This window comes from Diadema setosum, unplaced genomic scaffold, assembly GCF_964275005.1.
Source record: "Diadema setosum unplaced genomic scaffold, eeDiaSeto1 scaffold_29, whole genome shotgun sequence".
Classification (NCBI taxonomy): Eukaryota; Metazoa; Echinodermata; class Echinoidea; order Diadematoida; family Diadematidae; genus Diadema; species Diadema setosum.
The window spans coordinates 117,159-142,576 of NW_027307655.1; the positions used below are offsets into that span (position 1 = coordinate 117,159).

Genomic DNA, 25,418 nt, shown 5'->3' on the forward strand with positions numbered 1-25,418 from the left:
CACTGCAAAAAGCCACAAAATTGATATTATTCTGTACATAATCACCTACAGGCCATAGGTACTGTATGTGCTCATTCATACTGAACAGCAGGACAGATTCAAGTGTGTTGTCATGCAGCTCCAAAAGACCCGAGTATATCACAGGAAGATCAGTAAGAGTATACTCCTAGAAGTCTCAAGATAGGAGTGAAGTCTCAAAGACAGGTAGTATTGAGTGGAGTGGAGTAGGTTCTACTGAGATCGATGAGTCCCATTGTATTGTATTTCATTCTAATTTGTCGTCTTTTCTTCTTTTCCAAACTATCTTTTAGTGGAAAGAGAAAGCTTTTAATGACTGTCCGCTGTGCACACTGGATCACAATTTATGTAAGAGATTATCTGCACAGAAATACTTAACGCCAAGAGAAACTGCATTAAACGGTTCAAACCCAATCTTGCCATTGTAAAACGGAATATAGAAGAGCGCATTTGAATTCCAGTGGATGGTTGGTTTTGTGTTATATGTATACGGTCAGATTTATTTCTTTCACTGATCTTCATGCAAGCTAGTGACACAAACTGGAATGCAGGCAATTCTTTTCCTATATTTGTTTTCTTATTTTTTGTTTACATTTTTTTTTTTTTTTTTGGGGGGGGGGGGGGGAGGTTACCTTTCATAAAGTCAAGTTAATGATAGGCAAGCAGATGGGGGTAATTATGAACCGGACAGGTGCCCCATGAGTCAATATATCAACAGGCAGGATGTGACACATTGATTGTTTTTCCAACTGATGATTCTTCAATCATTGGGATAACCAGATATTATATTCATGGAAATGGTGATCTCTACACAAATGTGACAGTGCACCTCAAAACAAACAAAAAGTCGCCAGACATGAATTTTTAGTTAAGACCATATTCTGAAAGAGCAGACTTTAAGCTTTAAAATGATGTATAACTCTAATCAAATGGACTCTCCTAACCTATCTAAATATTGGAAAGAAAGCACAAACTCAGGAAAAGTGTGAACTGAGAAAAGAGGCTCTGAAGTACAGTGTCTATTCAAGCGCTTAATCTTTACCAAACCGTGCTGGCTGTGCGATGAATGGGACAAAAACAGGAAGTAAACCACCAGAGTAACAACAATGAAGGGATTATCAGATTAAACTGAAATTAAGCACGCCTCATTAACGCATTCTGTCCATAATTAATGCCAACTTTCAAATTTGTAGCCCTATCCTTTGAAAAGTTATTAGAGTTGAAAGTGAAGAGTGTGGACAAGGTTTTTCAGAAATGAAAAAGGGATTCTAAAGACACACCTCATCACACTATTCTACCTAAAATGTTCGAGATAAACTGCCAAAAAACACACTTTCCTGTCTGTTTTATGATACCAAATTTTAGCATAATGTAAAAGAAGACCCGCTCCTTTCAGAAAATATGAAAAAGTCAAGTTCGGCTAAATTGACCCATTTCACTTATTTTCAGTCGTCACTCAAAATCAGTGCGTGCGACTTTATGTTCGTTTTGAGGTGCACGGTCACAAATACTCAAATATTAGTTTATGTGACCGTGCACCACAAAACGAACAAAAAGTCGCACTCCTTGATTTTACGTCAGGACTCAAAATAAGTGAAATGGGTAAACTAAGTCACTCTTGACATTTTCATATTTTCTGAAAGAGCTATCTTTCTTCTAGATTACTTTATTAGTTTTGGATCATAACACGCATGAGAAAGTGTGTTTTCAGCAGTTTTTCTACAACCCTTTTCTGGGGGAGTGTAGAATGATCAGATATTTATTAGAAGCCCCTTTTCATATCTTGAAATCCTTGGTACACTCCTCACTTTCAAGTCTAATAACTTTTGAAAGCATAAAGCTACTGCTTTGTAACTTGGCATCAATCATGGATAGAATGCCTTTTTGTCATTTTTTGGTCCCATGATAATATGAAGCATTTTCATGATGACAAATTAAAGGTGACATACCTGACAGGATTTTGCCAATTTGGCGGCTGTTGAGAAGAAATCATCATCTAGCAGGTAAAAGTATTTCACACTGAAGCTCGAAAGACATGGCATAGCGCACATCCATTGGGCCAAATCTTGGGCCGCAGAGGGCTCATGTTTGCCATAAAAATTGTCGTCACCGACGACCAACGTCATATCTTGTATCTGTGGAAAAACGCATCAACCAAAGTATTGGTCAAACGAGAAAAAAAAAATAGTGGATGGAAAGGACTAATAATATTTGCTTTTCTGTGCATTGAGATAGGAATGCAAGCGTAAAGCCCGGATCATGCCTTAAAATATTAACAGGTCTATTCATTATCAGAGAAAGACGTCATGTCTATTGTAAAACTAATCTGCCATAAATTCAGATTCAGATTCAGCTTAATGTATCATTCATAAAGGAAATTCTTTTCGTAAGCAAAGGAATATTTTCATGTACACATACATACATACATACATACATACATACATACCATGTACATACATGTTCAAATACACGTATAAATGAATACAATATACACAATTATACAAGCAAAAATCCTATTCACAACACAATAAGCGCACACTTTATTATCAATTCATTATATATTTTAATTCATTATCTTTACACATAAACAACAAAACAACTGAGTCGAGAAAACGTAGAGTCTGTCCTTTCCGCGAAAGTGCATCCACAAAACTGATATTATGTCATAATGGCTTTGATATTTGCTATCAAAGAGTTAGATTTAGTTGAGACACAAACCCGGTTTTCTTTTTGTAGAAGAAAAAGAAAATGTAGAAGAGGGCATGTAAATTCAAATGGGTGATTGGTTTTGTGATACGTGACGTATGCGGTCAGATTTATTTCTTTGATTGATTTTCATGCTAGCTAGTGGTGCATGCTTGCATGCAAACATTTTTTCCTTGTTTTTGTTTGCTTGTTTGTTTGCTTGTTTTATATTTTGGGGCTAGGATATTCATTTATGTGATTTGGTTTCATTGTTCCAAATCAAAAAAAAAAAAAAAAGACTTGACACAATCGATTGAACATAAAAGTAGACAGAGCATTGTAATCCAAAAAGAGGACAAGATAAGACAATATATACAAACATGGAATGTGGGGGACCTACTTAAAAGCCGCTGCAGAGCTTGTAATTAAAAGGTCCCTTGATATAAATTATCGTCTTGTTAAACAAGCAACCTAGTAACGAAAACTATAAAAGGAAGGAAAGGGACGTACAGGAAAAGAGAAACCAAAGAGCACGAGAGACAAATAATAAAATACGTCACAAAATAACAAGATAGCACCCTGTAATACCCTTACAAGATTTATCATCAGCCAAGCAACATGGTTACGTACCTGTGAGAATGCGCAAGGTGCACATAATAGTATATACATTGTAGGTGATGACTGGTGGGGGAGGGAACATCCCGAATGTTCCACAAGAAGGGTTTGAAATGCTATTGAGAGACTTGTAGCCTCCCGAAATAGCATTTCAAACCCTGAAGGTGGAACGTTTGGTACATGTTCCCGACAATAAAAGTCATCATCTGTTATATTATATGGGTTAGTCAAATACGTCAACGTCAATGTCAACCACCAGCACAACGCACTCGATTGCTCGCTCGCGCAGAGCCAAATTCACTGTGCGCGCGGTCCTTTATAGGCCTTCTGTCATTTTGTCACGTGAAAATGTTTTCCCATGGGAGAACATTACAAAGATAACCAATGTGCCTCCACCACGTGACTGTGTTTAGCCAATCACTAACCGGTATTTGACTAACCCATTTAATATCATAATATGATTCATGAATTCAGGAATAGCAATGACATGAGCGACTCTGTAAGAACGAAAAGCAAACCCAGAATACTTAAAAAAACAACAAATCTGATAAAGAGAAGAACGTTGGAATAAAATTGCGTGCTATGATAAAACATATTCCTTCACAAAGGATTTTTTTTTTTTTTTTTTTTTTTTTTTTAGTTTGCGTTTAACACAATTGAGTGACAATGATTCAGTGATGTGAGTGTCAAGGCTATTCCAGAATGTCGGACACGTGTGTACTATTGTTTTAGGTGCAAATCCAGTATTCTTAAAAGGGAAAGTGGAATTAGTTCTCCTGTCTTGTAGGGTAAGAACGGGTTGCTAAGCAGGCCCCCAAAAAAGTTTCATTATTTCATAACATCAAGTTAATGGCAAGCAATCAGGCCTCGGGGAGGGTGGTAATTTTCTACACGACAAGAGCCTAATGGATTAACACACCCACGAGAGAGTGCAGGATAACTCTTTCTATGCTTTTTCCAATCGATGACTCTTTAATCACCGGGATAAAAAGACACTATATTTATTATATATGGTGATTTCTACACAGATACTTAAATGTATGATGTGTTCATCGAAAGTAGAGCTCAATAATAAGCATTGCAATAGATTAGTGTTTAAAGCATTGACCACTATTTAGACTGAATATAGTTGGGAGTTAGCAGTTTCCTGTTCCTGCAGTATCCCTCCCGCCCCCCCCCCCCCCCCCAAAAAAAGATGAAATTAAGGAAAATGCGCTTTATTTTCAAAGTAAATCATATTTAAAGTATGTGCAGCGTTTTCATAGTGTGAAATTTAAAATAATATACCTGAGAGGATTGCGCCAGTTTGGCGGCTGTTGAGAAGAAATCATCGCTCAGCAGGTAGCAGCATTTTACACTGAAGCTCGAAAGACGTGGCATAGTGCACACCCATTGGGCCATATCTTTGGACGCAGAGGGCGCACTTTTACTATAAAATTTGAAGTCATCGATGGTCAACGTCAAATTTCGTATCTGTAGAAAAAAAAAAAGAAGAAAAACCACACACACACATTAACCAAAATAATCAGTCAAACTACAAGAAAAAGCAAGGTGTGTACAGTATGAACTAATATTTATTTATCAGAGCAGTGAGAATATCAATTTATATAAAGATTATCATAAAAGACGGAAAGATGCGATGAAAAATTAACAGCTATCAATTATCGGAGGAAGACAGTAAAACCTATCGTAAAACTGATCTGTCATGAAACTAATAATTTTAATAAAATATGTCATCTTTCTCTCTTTTTTTCTCTCATCTGTCACCGCTCTAAAATCTCTCTTGATTCAAAATAATCCATTTCAAAACAAGCAAAACCCGACTTTATAACTGTCGAGCTTTAAACAGTTCATGGTGCTTTAAGGAAATGAGACGCGTTGTTTGGGAATGTTGACCATAAGTTCACTTCTTAATTGAGAACAAAAAGAAAAGGTGGTGGTGGTGGTGTGTGTGTGGGGGGGGGGGGGGGGGGGGTACGCAGGACAATAGTAGGTGCAGCAATCTCAAACTCAAATCCAAGGTACAGTTTTGTCATCCGGAAAATTCCTCGACGACTGACTCCGAAAAAAACACGTTATTAGTCCGTTTGCGCCAAAGGGCAACGATACCTTCCTACCATCAAATCATACGAGCTGATGAACCGTTCTCAGAATCCAACACAGTAACTCCCGATGAATCGATGTAATTATGTACCTTAGTTGAACGTTACCTGGATGAATCGGAACTTGCACCAATCCATTCGAATTTCAATACTGCCCAAACCCCGTATACGGTGAGCTAACGCCAGTCGGGAGAAGCCTGCAGCAAGCAAAGCTCATAAGGGGGCGGGGGGAGGCCCTCCCTCCCCCCCCCCCCCCCCATGAGCTTTTGCTTGGGGAGGGGTAATGTTCCATAAAATTGACCGGTTCCTATCGAATTTAAGCTCTTGGATGAAAGAGTAACTGAGAAATCCTTGATTCTCTTGGGTTGAGAACTCAATTTTCAATTCTTCCTTTGCGTAAAACGTGTTACATCTTTGATTGTCAGTATGTATGTGGCATTATTGTCTTCGGAGTGGCCTTCGTGTAACTTGTGTATCTCTGACAATAATCAAGTACAATTGTAGTGGTTTGATCGATATAGGAATCTTTAGTTTCTGAAAGTAAGAATTAGCAGTTTTGTACTAAATCCAAAGAGAGATAGGAAAATGTACTTTTGAAATACCGGCAACACAATTGAATCATAGTCTTACGAACTCCATACTTAATTTTGGAATCCCTCCGACATATAACACAACCACCAGGTTTCGTTATAAACAATTTAAATTATATTTAATGCTTTATTTTACCATAAAGTGACTACCAACCCAGTTTGTCTCTCCACCACATTACCTTTCCCTGTCTTTGGTAACATAGAAAATGGCTTGGAGCATCAATATCGCTATGAATAGCAGAATATTCCAGATTAGTATCAGTCAATATCTTGTTATGTTTAAGGTTCCTTATCACAAAAAATAATTCGTTAATGCGTAACGTTTTCAAAGGATTGCCCTTAGCTCATCTTTCTGAATCCACTTTCGGGTTGCTTAAGCTGACAAGCAAAAAAAGCAAAAAAAAAAGCAAAAAAAAAAAAAGCAAAAAAAAAAAGGTCTTCAGCGCAAAAACATACATTACCGTGCTCACACGGTTTCTATTTCCTTTCTATCTCTAAGTGTGTGTTTTTGTGGGTGGGTGGGGGGTGGGTGGGGGGAGAACAAGGCGGTGAACCCTTACGTATACCTTTGTTTCGTGCGAAACAAAAGTGGGGGTGTCCCCCCCCCCCCAATCCTCCGGCCATGTGCTTTTAGTGCCTCGTAACCTACAACATGCCTCGTGATGCCACTGTCTTGTGGTTATCTATGGCAGAAGAAAATGCTAGAAATTTGGAGGCGAAGTGATGTGACTACTGTACCAGAATATACACCCTGTTTTTTGTTGAATTTGTTGTGGTATTTGATTAAACAGACTAATAATCTAGAAGATGAAAAGAAAATATACTGCACTAAACTGAACAAGGATGCTGATGTAGAGGCTCAGGACTTCCAGTAAATCCACTTTGTAATTCCATGACAGAATTAGCAGTTTACCATTTGAGTATATGAATATAAGAACGACCCAAGCCCAATTTTTGGCCAAATTCAGTTTGACATGGGAAATTGTAGCTTATGCATGGACTCATCTTGTGTATAAATGATAAATCCTAATTACCCCCGGAAGTGCCTGAAATAAATGAGTTAAATCTTATATGAATGTAAGAATGCAGGACTTGGGTCATTCTTACATTCATATTATAGCGCCCTCTCTCGTCCTTCTCTCATCTCTATAGCAGAATATCATGTATATGAATCAAAGAACGACCCAAGTCCATATGAATCAAAGAACGACCCAAGTCCATCACACAAAATGGCTTCTCCACAATTAATGTTAATGTTAATTGTCATAATAATGTATGTTATAATTTGTTTATACAATGTTGCCTTCCCATCACAGTTAAATAGAATAGTATTGGACAAACAAACAAAAATATGAAGGTTTTTTTTTTTTTAGTTACTCGAAATGGTCTTCCATGGACTTGGGTCGTTCTTATATTCATATACTCATTTGCTTAACATGTCCACCTCTGCATAATTTAATACATACTTTCTTCTTTGGTACTACATTCTTATTTGCAAATGCTATGTCTTCATTCTTTGTCACTCTAATTTGTTAAGAATTTTGAAAACTTTCTTATTTCGTATACCACCATTATAAACTCTGAAACCTAACCAGTATATCAGATTTATAGATGACCAAATGCAATATGAATATTCGGAAGATTTATTTTAATAATGAAAAAAAAAAAAAAAACAACCCAAAAGGTGAATAAGCACTTATTTCGCAACAGACTAAAGCCTTCTCGACGAATTTTGCAAAAGATAAAAACAGATATCTAAAAACATCATTGAGAAACATATAATTTGCACATTAGCCACGAAAATTAATGTCAGGTCGTACAGAGTTTAACCGTGTTAGTGACATACCTGAGATGATGATGCTGCGGCAGTGGCTTTTGCGAGGAAATCACCGTCCAAGTAGTAACAATGAAGATTGAAGCTTGACAGACTTTGCATAGCGAATACCCATTTTGCCAAGTCGTCCGCCATTGAGGATTGATGTTTAGAACCGTCATCCCAACTGTCGAAAACTAGTTTCAGATCTTGAATCTGGGGGAAAGAAAAAAACAGAACATTTTTTTTTTTTATGAATAAACATAAATCTAATTTTTCACATGCAGACAAAAAAATAGAAACAGAAATATAAACAGAAACAATGACTGATAGAACGGCTCCACACACACACGAAAAAAAGCACAAAGAGAAGTTTGAAGCACTAACTGGAAACATCGTAACAGATAGACACATTTATTGTATTCTTTTAATAACGTTTCTCTTTACCTTTTCACTTTTCCCGTCCTAATTTACACAATGGCAAAATAATTGCAACAGGACAGAGAATCATGAATGAGACGGTATCGTCAGATACTATAATTTGGTGATTCAAAGAGCCGCTGACATGAGACCTTAGATGAGTAGGCCCAAACTCCCGTGGTTTCTACTATCGGGACCGGTTATACAGTATCTTTACCAGATGATACTCCCATGCTTTCTGCTTTCGTTGACCTGTTATATCTTAAAAGGTTGATACATGGACCTTTTTGAGATAGTATGGCTTGTGGTTTGTGGTTTTCTGTGCTTATTCACCTTTTGTTGTTGTATATATGAGAAGAGAGTTTAGAATATTAATAATTTCATGTGACCATATTGCATCACAAACCAAACAAAAAGTCGCACCTCTTGATTTTATGTGAGGACTAAAAAATGGTGATATGGGTCAACCGAGTCAATTTAGAGTTTTTCATGTTTTCTGAAAGAGTTTTTTTTTTTTTTTTTTTTTTTTTTTTCGTCATGTTCTCAACCTTGCATTATAAAATGAATACAAAATTGTGTATTCAGCAGGTTTTCTACCACTTTTTTTTTTTTTTTTTTTGGTAGCATAGTGAAGTCAGGTATGTTATTGAGAACCCTTTTATCTCTTGAAAATATTTTTGCACATTCTTCACTTTTAGACAACTTTTGAAAAAATAAAACTATTGCTTTGAAAGTTGGGATTATGGACAGAATGTGTGAATAGAGCACACCCAATATCAGCTTCACATGATGATCCATTCTTTGCTGTTGTTCCAGTGGTCTGCATGCCCCATTTTATCTTTGTTTGTTTGTTTGTTTGTTTGTTTTCCATTCATCACATAGTGTGGTTTGGTAAAGATTAGGCGCTTGAATAGACGATGTACTCTTTTCTCAGTTCACAATTTTTCAGGGTGTGTGCTTTCTTTCTCATATTTAGATAAGTTAGGAGAGTCCAATGTTGTATTGAGGTATATATCATTTTAAAGCTTAAAATCTGTTCTTTCACAATATGTCTGAACTACAAATCCATGTACTGTACTTCAGAGCCTCTTTTCTCCGTTCACAATTTTTCAGAGTGTGTTCTTTCTTTCTCATATTCAGATAAGTTAGGAGAGTCCAATTGCATTGAGATATACATCATTTTAAAGCTTAAAATCTGCTCTTTCAGAATCTGTTTTAACTACAAAGCCATGTCTGCCAACCTTTTTTTTTTTTTTTTTTTTTTTTGAGTTTGTGTTGCATGGTCAATCATATTCCTGCATCACAAAACCAACAAAAATCACCAGACATGGAACCTGAAAGAGCATACAGGTGTACTCTTGGCCTTTAAATGATGTATAACTCAATTCAAATGTACTCTCCTAAGGTACCTGAATATTAAAGAGAAAGCACCTACCCTGGAAGAGTGTGAACTGAAAAAATAGGCTCTGAAGTGCAGGGTCTATTCAAGCACTTAACCCGTTCCTTAAGGGAACCTGGTTTACCAGGTTCCCGTGGGAGCAACTGATATACGGGAACCTGGTTTACCAGGTTCCCAAAATGAAGACAAAGATGCCTGCTTCAGTGGCCTAAATTCATGTTTCTTTGTGTGAGAATGCTCAGAACAGTGAGTTTGATAAAAAGATCAGAGTTTATTCTATCAGGATTTGTTCTCCTGCTGTTTAAAAAAAGGGGTTTACAGTATTATTTACCTTTTCCCGATTATGTACCCTTTTCCCGATTGTATAATATGTTTCAGTTTAACAACGTCCAACCATCCTCATTATCTGTTTTCAAAGAATATGAGCACGATTGTAAATATCGCCATGCCTGACGGAAAATATGATCACATCATCACATTTCTTCGTATTAAGCACATTGTATGCGACCGGCTTGAGAAAGGTTATGTCATTAATAATTCTTTATCGGAAGCATCTTTCTTCGGTTTCGCGAAGTGCAAGACAGTTGACACTCTATCATTTCATTTAAAGCAACTCGTGTACATGTATAGCAATAATTTGCTTCCGTCTTTTTTTTAATACTTTGTTCCTTAAAAAATCAATCATTCCATGAATATATCCCAGGAGTTCCTATGAATTTCATACGCCTCTTTTACGAATGGTCATTGATACAAACACACTAAATCATGTAGGCCCAAGTTATTGGAAATCTTTGAATAAAGATGTAAAAAAAAAATGCCACATCCATATATTCTTTTGAGAGGAGACTGACGCCCTTTTTATTGCGTGACTGAAGTACTCTTTATCGTATGATTCTACCGTACTGAACTAGTAATTTGGCATTCGTACTTACATACTTACTCGCTTTGTCTCCCCTTCGAAGAATTAATTGTATATTTTTTGTCATCTATGCTATTGCCGAAAGCGTCTTAGCAAATTAACATGACAAAGGAGATGAATTTTTTGATATTATTCCCGTACATTATTATGTCCCTTTATTTGTCCCTTTTTTCAGGCGTCACAATATCATTTTTATCTCCACAACTATTGTTTATTTCTCTTAACATGCTTTCGCCGAAGATCGCTGTCTCCATCTTCTGTCTGTTAGTCTTGTCCATTCTGTTTTGTATTATATATACATTCCTTCAGTAGTGGCATTGTTATCTAGTCTCGTTTCATGTTTCCTCTCGTCTATGTAAGTGTATTTCCCTGTCAATCTATATTTCAGTGGTTTCTTTTTAGCACTCCCGTACACTACTGTATGTCCCAATAAAATTACAATCATATTTTCGCATTGATATTATCAAATATGATTAAACTGTCTAAATGCTACTATCGATATGCGACCAGTTGATAAATGTACCTTTCAGCTGACACAGTGGCGTAACTACGGGGGGGGGGGGTGGGGGGGGGAGCACGTGCACCCCCTCCCCCCTCCCCCCCCCCCCCCCACCCGCTGGAAAAAAAAAATCCAAAATGTTAATTCAAGGGTTAGTAAACTGCTTTTGAAATCGACATGAACGGGTGATCAGGAAATACGATATATTTTTTTCTGAGATTTCTTCTAGCCATAATTAAAGACTTATGTTTTGTGAAACAATGTTCAAAAAGCCCATTCTGAATATATAAGCAGGATGTGCGCAGTGTACTCAGAACATCCGAACGGCAAAAAGAGTCGCTGCACTGTTTGCAATGTGATATAGAATGTCCACCTAGTTTGTACCTTACGCTTCGTTATATCAAAGCTAGATCATTGATTTTGCAGTGTTGCTTTACTAACTAGTCTATATTAAAATGTCTTGCATGGTAATAATAAGGCTTGATCTGGGCTATTTCCCAACTTTTCCATGTACATAAAACACACTCACACACAAAAAGAAACAATTAGGGGATGCTCTAAAGTGCAGAAAATAAACCGACACCCTTGACTACCAGTGGAGAATCCGGTCGGGGGGGGGGGGGGGCTTAATTTCCAAAGCGTAAAAGTATAGCTACAAACGGCAGTTTTTGGACTATAAATGTCAAAATTTTCACGCTAGCTCACTCCGCTCGCTTGCATTTTATAGCTTTGCCATTCTCCTGATGTTGCTGCCAGTAATTGCCAGCAGTTGCGCCCGGTGCGCCCCCCTTATTTTCCAAAGCGAAAAAAATATATAGCTACAAACGGCAGTTTTGGGACTGTAAAGTGTCAAAAGTTTCAAGATCGCTCGCACTTTATCGTTATGCCATTCTCTTGATGTTGCTGCCAGTAATTGCCAGCAGTTGCGCCCGGTGCGCCCCTCTTAATTTCCAAATCGAAAAAAAAAAAAGCTACAAATGGCAGTTTGGGGACTGTAACATGTCAAAATTCAATTTAATTGTTATGAAATTCTTCTGATGTTGCTACCAGTAATTTGTCGTTTCACACCGTCATTCCATAATCCATGTAAGGAAAACTTAAAATGTTGCTCAATGACTACACTGTGGAATTTATCACATTCCATTATGTACTGCAGACTGACAGCGCGCGCACACACACATAGACACGCACGCATGCACAAGCATACACACCCTCAAAATTACTTTTTCACGAGGTGCCCACCCTACCCCCTCCAATGTCTTGACCCACGGTACGCCACTATTTCAGCAAAGGCCGAAAGGAAGATGAGTTGTTCCGAAGAGTAAGATAACAATAACAGAAACAAAACCAAACAACCGTGCCTCACAGTGATTTATGGCAATACACGAAACACACGGCCAGGTGTGTATGATCTCTTTATCTTTATTTTGACCGTTTTACTACGTCATCGATACTTGCATTACTTATTACATGAAAAAAATATCAGTTTTGAGATGACTTCCACTGAAGTGGTTTATTCTTATTAGAGCACAGCCAATCTGTACTTTCATATTAGTGTAGAATGATGTACTGGTAACGACTCTTCTCAGAGTGTCAAATTTAGTTGTGATGCATACTTCCAGTTTGTCTGAAAGAGAGATAAGGAAACCGAACCAAAACGTTTGTTTATGATTCATGCAAATGAATTGATGTACAGTCCTCCCCATTCTAGAACACTTTTCATCATTTATCCTTTCCTCGTCCAATTTACAAGCATAAACGGATCGAATACGTTTGATTGAGACCTAACCTCAGGTTTCTCACATATATTTATTTATTTTCATTTTTCAAGATAGACAAGGAAAGACACCTCATGAAATTTCAAGAGGGATCCCACGTTCATTTGAAGAAAAAAAAAATGTTTTGACATGGATTGGATATCCAATAGAGCAATCCTAATAACATTAAAACCAAGCTTTTATCATAGGACCACCATGTTTTACAATGTTTTTTTTTTTTTTTTTTTATATCTGCGCCAGTCTAAAAGTAATTTTGATGTAATAAATTTGGATTTCCTCTGAGGATGGTATGTTTTGTGTTATGTCATTATGTGGTATATTGGTTTCTCGCAAAAAGTTAAAAACCGATTTTTCTCTCCACCAGTACTACTCCATCCCCTGTATGTTGGCAAAAGCAGCTCAACAGACAAAACAGAGACTGATATTGATGTCCCAAGGGAGAAGTATATTTGAAAAAAAAAATGAAATGTTGCACATTATTTTGTAAAAGAAAGACGTATATGTGACCCTCTGCAACAAAAGGATCCCAAAGTCGGGGGAGGACAATTTTCTGAAAATGACATGACATTATTCCCCTACTCTTACACTTTAATGTCATATATGACATGGCTCCTAAAAGTACTCGGATGCAGAGATATCGATGATTGTATTAGCGCATGTCGAGTGGTTTCAGAAATCAGCGTTTCGAGAAAACCGTTTGACAATAGAAGGTATGCTCCTAGCAACCTCTGCGATGTTCATTCAAGCTTAGCGCCAGCGGTCTACGCATGACCAAACGGTAACCAGGATGTCACGCACTGACCAATGAGATCACGCCCTTGTTGCTAGGGGCGGAGTCTAGCTGAGGCGCTAAATCCAAATCTTCGGACACTTTTCCGTTCCGTTGAAAGTCGGGAAATCATGGCCCAGAAAAATGCTATTTTCGTGCCTTTCCTTCGAAATTTTGGCAAATGATAGAAGATACATTTGACTGCAAAATTACGTCAAAAACAGATATCCGCATGTTTTGACGGATTTTGATGATCTGACTTCAAAATCGATTTTCTCGGCTCGCCGGTCAACGACTTTAGGATCCTTTTGTTGCAGCGGGTCACATATACTCAGAAGCGGTCTTCAGTTTAAGCAAAAAGCTATACAAAGAGCTAAGTGACATAAGAGGACAAAATGGAAAATCACATACAGTCTAAATTTAACTAGCATACCTGACAGGATGATGCCGAGGCGGATGCTTTGGAGAGAAACTGGCAGTTCAGGTAGGGACAGTTAAGACTGAAGCTTGAAAGACTTGGCATAATGCAAACCAATTGGGCCAAGTCATCCCCCATCGAAGACTGTTGTTGAGAACCGTCGTGCCAGCTTTCAAAATTCAACGTCAGATCCTGTATCTGTGAAAGAAAAAAAATAGAGAATATCAAACAAGTGAAAAAAAAAATCAATTAGGGAATATTAAGTAAAAGCCAATAACATATGTGACCCTGCACCTCAAAAAAAAAAAAAAAGTCGCCAGACGTGAAATTTTAGTTAAGACCACGTTCTAAAAGAGCAGACTTTAAGCTTTAAAATGATGCATAACTCAAATCAAATGGACTCTCCTAACCTATCTAAATATTGGAAAGAAAGCACAAACTCAGGAAAAGTGTGAACTGAGAAAAGAAGCTCTGAAGTACAGTGTCTATTTTAGCGCTTAATCTTTACCAAACCGTGCTGTTTGTGCGATGAATGGAAAAAAAAAAACAGGAAGTAAACCACCAGAGTATCAACAATGAAGGGATTATCAAATTAAACTGAAATTAAGCGTGCCTCATTAACACATTCTGTCCATAATTAATGCCAACTTTCAAGGCCGTAGCACTATCATTTCAAAAGTTATTAGAGTTAAAAGTGAAGAGTGTAGACAAGGTTTTTCAGAAATGAAAAAGGGATTCTAAAGACACACCTAATCACACGTGGTAAATTGCTAAAAAAAAACACACTTTCCTGTCCGTTTTATGATACAAAATTTTAGCATAATGTAAAAGAAGACCCTCTCTTTCAGAAAATATGAAAAAGTCTAGTTCGGCTAGGTTGACCCACTTCACTTATTTTCAGTCCTCACGCAAAATCAGTGTGTGCGACTTTATGTTCGTTTTGAGGTGCACGGTCACATATATCAACATCATTTAGAACGCATAACCAAGTGAATGTCACCTCAATAATGATTCATAACATGCAATAACATGCAAAACCTGGAATACAGCCTCGTAATACTCATGTCAACGCCTTCATTGCCTGCGGTATTATATTACCCCACTTTTCACAATGATTGGGCAAGCAGAAATTCTCTGTCATATTCCCACATATTATTTATTCCACTACGAGAGAAATGTCCGTTGAGTATAAAAATTAGGTTTGTAATGAGGCGGATCGGATATCGTCAACTTTGCCGTTTCAAGAATTCAAGGAAGATTTTTCATTGTTCCTTCCACCAGTGATCAATGGTGAACAGGTATAATCACTTCAGTAATACCATATCAGTAAATAACGTGTCATTTACAAGAATGGATATACGTATCCAAACAGACATTTGAAAGTAATGTGAGGGGTAACTTGTGATTTCTCGCTTGTATAATGTTTCATACTTTTAGGAGAGTGCCATCCGGTCAGTTTCGGTCAATGACAAACATTCTCAGTGACTAGAGGATTTCTGATGTAAAGGTCAATGGACCCGTTAATGAAGAAAAGTTACTGAAGGGAATATTGAAACCAATCAAAAAAAAAAAAAAAAAACAAGTCTAGAGCAAGCAACACAGATCATCAGTCCTTTCCCATGCCTCACCTATACCCATCAACAATAAGCATTAAGAAGAGGAAATCGTACATCCATTACTTCTTGCTCACATTGTTTATAAAGACTTGTAATCGCACTCTAACACAAATCGAAGATAAAACAATCAACGCCCATGCAATGTCAAATGATAATGTATACCTGACAAATACGTACTGTGTTGACGCAACCAACGAATTGTTAACTTCATAACAAATTAATAAAAAATAAAAATGGAATCCCATTTTCTTTGCTCATTTTTCCAGTAATGATTTATATTCTTTCTGGTCAGTTTATTCTTTCTTTATTTGTTACAAACTCTAAAAGCTGCATCATTTCGGTGATCCCTCGCATTTATCCCCAAATTGAATTATCCTTCGAAGTTTATGCCAGGTTTAAGTGTGTGCGTGTGTGTCACTCACAAACACACTGCTGTAGCTTTTGATCACCCGAGCATTGAGAATTTAGGGTTTCTGAGACGAACACTGAACTATGGCTTTTTATAGCTCAGTCGGTAGAGCATCGGTCTAGCAATCCGGAGGTCTCGGGTTCGAATCCCGGATGGAATCCCATTTTTTTTGCTCATTTTTCCACTAATAACAAGTTAAAAACTGACAATTCGGTGTCAAAGATCCTCTCCATGTACATTCTAGTACACAGATGTACAAATTGATCTTCCACCTCGTACTAAGTATTACAAATATTCGTAATAAAACGTGCAAATTTGATTGCATCGACAATATCATTTTCTCATATTGTGAAATGTACCTTTCATAAAACTTTATTCGCTGTGCCATAATGCCTCTTGCATGAAAAACAAACACAAATAACAGAAACAACAGCAGCACTGTCATCGTTTGTGTAATTTTTGCTCTGGCAAAATGATTATCGCAGGACATGACGTTTTGTAAAATATTTGAACGAATAATAGTATATGGCAACAGCTCAATATTGATCGGCACATTTAAAGGCAGATCTATACTAAACAAAACTCACAGGAAAGTTGGTAAGTATTATCGCCAAAAATATATGTGACCCTGCATCACAAATCCCCAAAAGGAAACATGACTTTTTTGGAAATGTATTAATGTATTCACTCTCTGTCCACGAGTAAGCCACACTGATCAATCAATCTTCTGAATAATTTTATTCCAGTACATGCCAAACATTGTGCATGGGTAAGAAGAACGCATATACATTTATTAGTATCGCAAGGTTAAATTAATTAAACATTGTTACAAAGACGTGACACAATCAATGTCCTGCGTCAGATAGTATAGTAGTGACAGAAGTCAAAACATGACAACGAATTGTTTTGGAGCAAATAGCAAGTTGTGAAAGTCATAACCATAGATTTCTTGTTTTTAAACAAGAGGCAAGCATACTGTCAGTTGTACATGTAGTCCAACAGCATTACGTCAAAATAGGCTTAAACCTGGACATTTTTTTGAACAATCTGATTTTTTTTTTCCTCGACAGGTCCAGAAATCCCCTAATATGTGGAAAATAACATACTGAAAGTCCTCATAAATTCTCCTTGAGCGTTTTCGACAATATAAGGTGGCGCCCAAAATGGCCACCATTTTCTGAAATTCTTTGAACTTTTCAACCAGAGAAGCTTATACAAAACCTAAATGTCTAAATATTAATTTTGAAGCATAAAAACTCAGTAAAATACATATCAAGATATTTTGTCCCACACCAGTACCGTTATCCAAGGAGGCGTTCAAAATGGCCGTCATTTCTGAAATTCTTATAACTTGTCAACCAGGTAACCCAAATACGAAAAGTAAACACCATTTTTTTTTTCTTTTTTTAAGGATGAAGAACTCAATAAAATACATATTAAGAGATGATGACGCACGCAAGTTCCGTAATTCAAGATGGCGTCCAAATGGCTGCCTTTTCCAGATATTTTTATAACCTTTCAAATAGGCTACCCAAATACACAAATCCAATGCCTTAGAAATAAATGTTTTTAACGATGAAGAACTCAGTAAAATACATTATTATTAAGAGACATTGACGGACAAAAGTACCGTAATCTAAGACGACGTCCAAAATGGCTGCCATTTCCTAAAGTTTTTTATAACCTTTCAATTAGGCTTTTCGATACAAAGTTTAAGTGTCCCTGTTTCGAAACACGAAGAACTCGATAAAATACGTATTGAGAGATGATGACACACCAGTAGCGATCAAACCAACTCTTCCTAAGATGCAAAATGGGGAGCAAAATGGGCGGCAGTAACACTTTTTTCCCTCACTATTTTGTACATTAATTGAAATAAAAATTGAAAAAAAAGTTCTTACGTGTAAAGTAAACAAATAAAAACATTTGGATGTTAAAATCAAGGACTGTGTCCTTGTTACGAAAGAAACTTTCCCCATTACATTTGTTGCTAGACAGAAAGCCTACTAGAAGGCACTTTTTACCACATGGTCAATTTTGTCACCTCAAACACATGAGATTAAAATTTAGTGCTAGCTTATTTTTTTTTTTTATTATCAATACCCGTGACCACCGCATTTGATGTCCACCACGAGGACACCACTGGTGAGCTCCATTTTGGAACTGCCAGTTATCAGTGAAGAAGTAAAAACTATTCTTTTTTTGTATCTGTGCTGCATATATGTTCACAATAGTGTCTACATGTGCTATAAAAGATGTGCAATTTAATACGTGGCAGTGAATTTCTTTGGCGCAGTATATTGCTCCACGTAAAAATACCAATAGTTTATATTAAAAAAAAATATCTTATTCATTTTATGAAGATAAGGTAAAATTAAATCTGACCGTGCATCACAAAACAAACAAGTCGCACCCCTTGATTTTCCGTGAGGACTCAAAACAGGTGAAATGGGTCAACTAAGTCAATCTTGAGTATTTCATATTTTCTGAAAGAGCCGTTTTTCTTTTACCTTTCTATCTTTAGTTTGAGATAATAACACGAATGGGAAAGTGTGCTTTTGACAATTAATCCCTTTTTTTTGGGGGGGGGGGGAAAGTAGAATAATCATGTATCCATAAGAGGCCCCTTTTCATTTCTTGAAATTCTTTTTACACTCTTCAATTTCAGGTTTAATAACGTTTGAAAGGATAATGTTCCTGCTTTAAAAGTTGCCAATTATCATTGACAAAATGTGATATTAGAACATGCTAAATTTCAGCTTAATCTGATAATCCCTTCGTTATTGTTGCTCGGGTGGTTGGCATCCTGAGTTTTGTCCCTTCCATCGCACAAATAGCGTGGCTTGGCGAAAAATTAAGCGCTTGATTGACCCTGTACTTCAGAGCCTCTTTTCTCAGTTCACACTTTCCAGAGTGTGTGCTCTTGTTCCAGTATTTAGGTAGGTTAAAGGGGATGGCTAGTAACTGATCAGTGGGAATCAGTGGGAATGCCTGGGGATGACTGTTCCGATCCTTTTGGGATTGGTGTTACTAGCCATCCCCTTTAAGGGAGTCCATTTATAATTGAGTTATTCATCATTTTAAAGCTTAAAGTATGTTCTTTTAGAACTTATTCTTAATTAAAAAATCCATGTCTGGCGACTTTCTGGTTTTGTAATGCAGGGACACATATGTGACCCTGCACCACAAAACACACACACAAAAAAACAAAAACAAAAAACTTGGATTTTTAGTTAAGGACAGATCCTGAAAGTACAGACTCTAAGCTTTAAAATGATGTATAACTCAATTCAGATGGAGTCCCCTAACCTATCTAAACACTGGAAAGAAAGTACACTCTGTAAAAATGTGAACCGAGAAAAGAGGCTCTGAAGTACATAGTCTATTCAAGCGCTTAATCTATACCAAACCGGACTAGCTGTGCAATAAAAAGGACAAAACACAGGATGTAAACCACTGGATCAACAATAATGAAGAGATTATCAAAATAAGCTGACATTGAACATGCTCTATTGACACATTCTGTCAATGACAAATGCCAACTTTCAAACCAGCAGCATTATCCTTTCAAAAGTTATTAGACTTGAAATTGAAGAGTGTGCTGAAGATTTCAAGAAATTAAAAGGGGTCCCTAAATTATTTAATGATCAATCTACTCCCCCCCCCCCCAAAAAAAAGGTTGTAGGAAAACTGCAGAAAATACTCTTTCTCATGTCATGATTCATAATTAAAACATAATATGGAAGAAGGATAGTTCTTTCCGAAAATATGAAAAACTCAAGATTGACTAGGCTGTCCCCGTTCACTTTTTTGAGCCCTCATGTAACATCAAGGGGTGCGACTTGCTGTTTGTTTTGAGGTACATGGTGACATATAATATATAGAAATCAGAGAATTTGACACTCATAATTATTGGAACATTTAGAGGAGAGATACTACCCTCCCACGCACACAAGGGGTGTCTTTTTTAACTGAAAGTTAAAATCATAGTGCAAAAGTTTGGAAAGATATTGAATTGCTTCCATGAAGGATTAGGAAAGATAAAAAGTAGTATTTAGGTAAACGGGCAATGGGAGATATGATGGGACTCCCCCCCCCCCCCCCCCCCCCATGAGGAAGATATATTGTCATGAAAGTGTGCTGTCATGGGGTTGCCCGCTCCCACACGAGAGGAAATGTCGTATTTTCAGACTTTGAATTTGAAAAATTTGTTGCGCCCATTAGGTGAAATATCTGATATTAGTTTTCTATAAAAAAAAAAACACTGACTGAGGTGATGGAATATTAGATATTTGTCTTTGTCATTAAAGTAAGAAAATGTGTATTTATTGAAGTATGCGGAGAAGGTGTGTGAGGTGATGCACCATCCCACAAAATGGATATTTCTTTTTCCATATTAAGGGTTTATGGTTGATGAAATACTAGATTGTTTTCTATCAAAAGTGTAATTCGAATAAAGATTAGCATTAATTGATTGTACGATTGATTGTATTTGTTCCTGCATTATATCTTTGCTCATGCAGATACATAATATTTGAGCTTTCCTGAAAAAAAAAAAAAAATCAGCTTCGGTTACCGAAAATGTCCACGTTAAAGCTATTTTTTTAAAACTAATTACAAGATGATTAAACTAACTGGGACAAAACGATTGCTTTTACCTGATTGTATTAAAGTTATAAGATTACATTCTGTAAGAGCGTCCTATTTCTATTTTTGATAACAGTTAGCATTTGGTGACAGTGCAGTTATAGCCCTTTTTTACAGTATCAAATCTTGCATCGTTCATCCTTATCCTCTTAAAATTTACAAACCTTGAAGGAATTGTAAAATTTTGGTTGAGACCTTACCTCAGGATGTCAGGTATCTATTATAAATACACGAAGATGAGAATAGATTTTGGTTTTTTTTTTCATATGAAAAACAAAAACAAAAACAATACGTAATTCCAAGAACGAAATCGACGTTAATCATTTGATGAAAATTGGTTTTGAAGCGATTTTGACATCCAAAGCGGAACAATCATAATAATATTATGATTGTTCCGCTTTGGATGTCAAAATCGCTTCAAAACCGTGATATATTGTATCACGGCATGTGGAGAATACTGCATAGTAATAACTATGGTCCATTTAGGTCACTGAAGCAGGCACCCTTGTCTTCATTTTGGGAACCTGGTAAACCAGGTTCCCGTAAGGAACGGGTTAACATACCTGGCAGGATGAGGCTGAGGCGGCTGCTTGTTTGAAAACGCTACAGTCAAGGGAGGAACATGTCACACTGAACCTCGAAAAACGTGGCATAGTGAATATCCACTCGTTCTTGTCAAGCTGTAGAAAAAAAAAAACATTAACACACAATAGCTGATTGAAGAAAAGAAATCGAGCCAACGTTACAAGTCAAGCAGAAACCTGGAATTGTTGTATGCACACGAATCTGATAATTTTCTAACGACATGTGGAGGATCAGATACAAAATAATGTCATAAAACCGCAATACATAGGCCTACTGTCCCAATACAGAGATACGCCTCGTGTGCAATATTCTTGAAGCGACATGTGACATTGGATTTCGCATTGCATTATTGTGGACGTTGCTTTCATAGAAATCGATAATGTTGTCAAGAATCTTTTTAAGCAATGGTGCACGCCAACTATCAGAATATTATGGATGTGTGATACTTAAAAGATATATATATATATATATATATATATATATATATATATGTATATATACATATATATTAACATGTTATCAAAATTATTATTATTCAGTGCTGCGAGCGTGTAATGCGTGAAATGGCATTGATTAAACATGGTGAAGAAAAAAAATAGCGCGAAGGACTACGAATATAACGTACAGGGGTACATTTATGTGACTATGTGAAGTGAGAGTGAGATCCTCGGAGAGGGAGCGAAGTGACCGAGATGGGGGGAGGGGCTGGGAGAGGATACCCCCAAACCGCGGTAAGGATTTTTTGTAAAAATAGAGTGCAAAGTCGCGTTTATAGAGCATTTCAAAGCGAGTTTGTATGAAATTAAACATAGTGAAAAAAATGGTGCGGAAGGACTATGATTAGAGCATACGGGGGTACGTTTATGAGACGGAGTGAGATCCTCTTGGAGGGAGCGAATTCAAATTGTATTATTACACCATTATTGTCAACATTGCTAAATCAACTATTCTTACGTATGCATCATGTGGTTGTCTGTTTATTACTATTTGTATTGAGAAGATTGTGTTATTGCCCCGGATATTTTTGCCTTTCATTTTTGTTTTCTTCATATGTTGCATCCGTGCTCCTAATCTGTACCTTTCACTTCATTCAGAATTTGGGACCTACGCTTAACAAGGTCGCTTTTCAGTAGGTTCCATCATAATTATTTCTTTAGCCTAATACATAGAGCCAAACCTACGAAGAATGACCACTATGTTTTATACGTTCATGTCAATATCCTGTGCCTCCAAGCCGGGCATTATGATTCACTTCACTTTATTATATTTGATGTGCATTCTTTCATTGAGAAATATGAAAATAAGTTGAATTGAACTAAATTTATTTAAAAAATACACCCAACTCAGAGAATGTCATCTGAATCATGAATTGACATACAGAAAATAACCCAGAAATGGCGACTGATCATGACAAAATTATGAACATTAGCGACCAAATTCACATCGAACACAGTCCAAGGTGGTACACTACCTGACAAGCTGATGCTGAGGCGGCGGCTTTTGAAAAGAAAATACCGTCCAGGAAAGGACATGTCATAATGAAGTTCGAAAGTCTTGGCATGGTGAATATCCATTTGGTCAAGTCTTCCCAGATTGAAGATAGATGTTGAGAACCGTCATCCAAACGTTGAAAAAGCAACTCAAGGTCTTGAATCTGTAGAATAAAACGCAAAAACAAACAAGTCATAACATGAAGTAGATGTTTATAAAATACTGAAAGAATGAATGACTGAACGCAATCAAAACACGAAAAGAACACAATACAATTATGTATGCATAAGCAGCTGGACGAAAGCCTCATGATGGTTACATAAACAAGTTTATCGCCTTATACATAATTACAAGATAAACTAGATAGACTGCTCACATAAAGATTAAATAATAACAACACAAACCTGGAATTTACTCTTGTTCGTTTTCCACACATTTTCCACATAAATCCAGTACATTTGAAATATAATTTTGTTTAGACAAAATAGGCCTATCGCAAAATTTCATGAATGAAGGAGGACTTGGCACTTGGCCTTACAAAATCAACATTTTTTCTGCTAGCAATATGGTGTCCATTAACAGCAGTAACGGTAGTAATGACATATCGCTAAGTGTAAGATTAAAACAAAAATAAATGTAGGTATTTACATAACTAACGAACACACTTACGAAAGCAGGTGACATGTTGTTTATAGTTCCTTCAATATTTCAAATTGTGAGCAAAAAACAAAACAAAAACTCAACATAACTATGTTTAAGCCCACCCAAATTCAGTGAAGCCCTTTCTTTCTTTTTTGTTGAAAATATAGATATGATAATTCATCATTTTGATGAGGTCACTATTGCTATAGACTTGCTGCAGGATATGTGCTGTTTTTTAGGAACATTGTTATTGTAATCAATCCCAAGACAAGAACAAGACATAGTGATTATTATATTTGTTATGCATTATATCGATGCATGTCTAAAATCATGTTAGAAAGAAGGAAGCACCCATCCAACAATACTCTACAACTGAAATGATATGATACAACTGGGCGAAGCCACGTCAAATTATAAGGTATTGACAATAATCGAAACATGAAAGCGAAGTGGTGGGCTCAATTAACATATTATAACTAACAGATTATTGTAACACTCTTAACAACTAATTTTTCTGAATTTATATCAATAGCTGTTCTTCAATCCTACTCGACATTCTCTGTTCATACTTCACATTACTGACATTATCAATTATGTAACATGTGCCTCGCTCGTGATTTCTGTATTATCTCCTGAACTTCCTTTGTACACATTTGGTATCTCTGCTACTGTACACTGCATCTGACTTGTACCTCGCTCGGGTGATCACGCAACTCTCAAGAATTCTTGTGCCGCGGACATTGTTTTCTTTGTTTTTTTCTTTTTCTTTTTTACTTTTCGGCGTTTATATTTCTCCAATTCACAAATTGTCATTCATTTAATTACATATATACCAAGTAAGAAATAATCTCACATCCGCATCTGGGAATCTACACCCTACAAGCAATGCTTCTATGAAGATTCCTCATATTTCACATGTTTTATTGTCTTATAAGCTGTACTTGACAATTCATCCAGGCTTTTGTATTGTGATGTTTATGTTTTATGTATTTGTTGAAATGTGGAATATGGCACAATAAAAAGAAAAAAAAAACAGCTGACCTTGCTGATGGCAAGAAACGTTGCAGCTATGATAATTATACGCTATTGTAGATAGGTTTAACTCTATTGATAGATTTACAAGTAATTTATGTCCGTGCATCAACTGTTTATGATCATAAAACCTGTGATGATCGAAAATATTGGTAGAAACGGTTGTATTGACACGGTCGTTATCATTCTATTTAAGCTTTGTATTTTTAATACTGATCATATTCAGCATTTTATGGTGCATGAAGAATAACGATTTCTTTTGAAACAAACCTTTCATCGCGCATTTTTTCATACCATTTGAAGACAAAATAGCTTAACAAACGATGGTACATGACAAGAGATTGAACTTTACATGCAAGGGTTAAGTACTAAACAAAATCGTACGTGTGGAAAGGGTTTAGGGCCTACATGCATCACGGGTACGTCGGAGAACCTTTAATGGTCTAGTTTAAGTGAACGTTTTGCTCTTTATATTTACAATTCCTTTTATTTCCTGTGGACGTCCACCGAAATTGTTCGAATTCATCATCTCTGCTGTTGTTGAATCCCCCATTTGTGAATGAACAGACGTATGACGATTTGCCATGTTCAAGATTATAGCACAAACACATCATAGAATTTTGCAAAGTTGTAATTACCCGCGCCGATGAAAATCGGCAGGGGGTTATGTAAAGGGTTTTGTAGTTTGTTTGTTTGTTTGTGTGTGTGTTTGTTTTTTGTTTGTTTGTTTGTTTGTTTGTTTGTTCGTGTATAAGATAACAGGAGAACGGGTAAACGGATTTGCACGAAATGTTCAGGGAATGTTTGGATAATGACAGGAAAGAATCGATTAGATTTTGGTGGTAATCGGTTGACCCTTGCAAATTCTGTGTGACCTTGAAGTTTTGAGCCCATGGTATAAGTGACCACTCCGAACATTTGGTAATCATGTAGAAATGCACACCTACCGTTCGCTTCGCCGTTTGTCAATA

The 25,418-nt window shown here is 36.6% G+C and overlaps 1 protein-coding gene across 1 annotated transcript in view; it reads right to left on the minus strand.

Moving 5' to 3' along the window:
• Positions 1-25,418, minus strand: part of LOC140245751 (uncharacterized) — a 94,609-nt gene that overhangs the window by 34,350 nt on the left and 34,841 nt on the right. Inside the window, exons 7-11 of the mRNA XM_072325276.1 lie at positions 22,754-22,936; positions 14,041-14,223; positions 7,857-8,039; positions 4,606-4,791; positions 1,968-2,153 (exon numbers count right to left, since the gene is read on the minus strand). Coding sequence (XP_072181377.1) covers positions 1,968-2,153; positions 4,606-4,791; positions 7,857-8,039; positions 14,041-14,223; positions 22,754-22,936 — 921 coding nt within the window. The remainder of the gene's footprint in view (positions 1-1,967; positions 2,154-4,605; positions 4,792-7,856; positions 8,040-14,040; positions 14,224-22,753; positions 22,937-25,418) is intronic.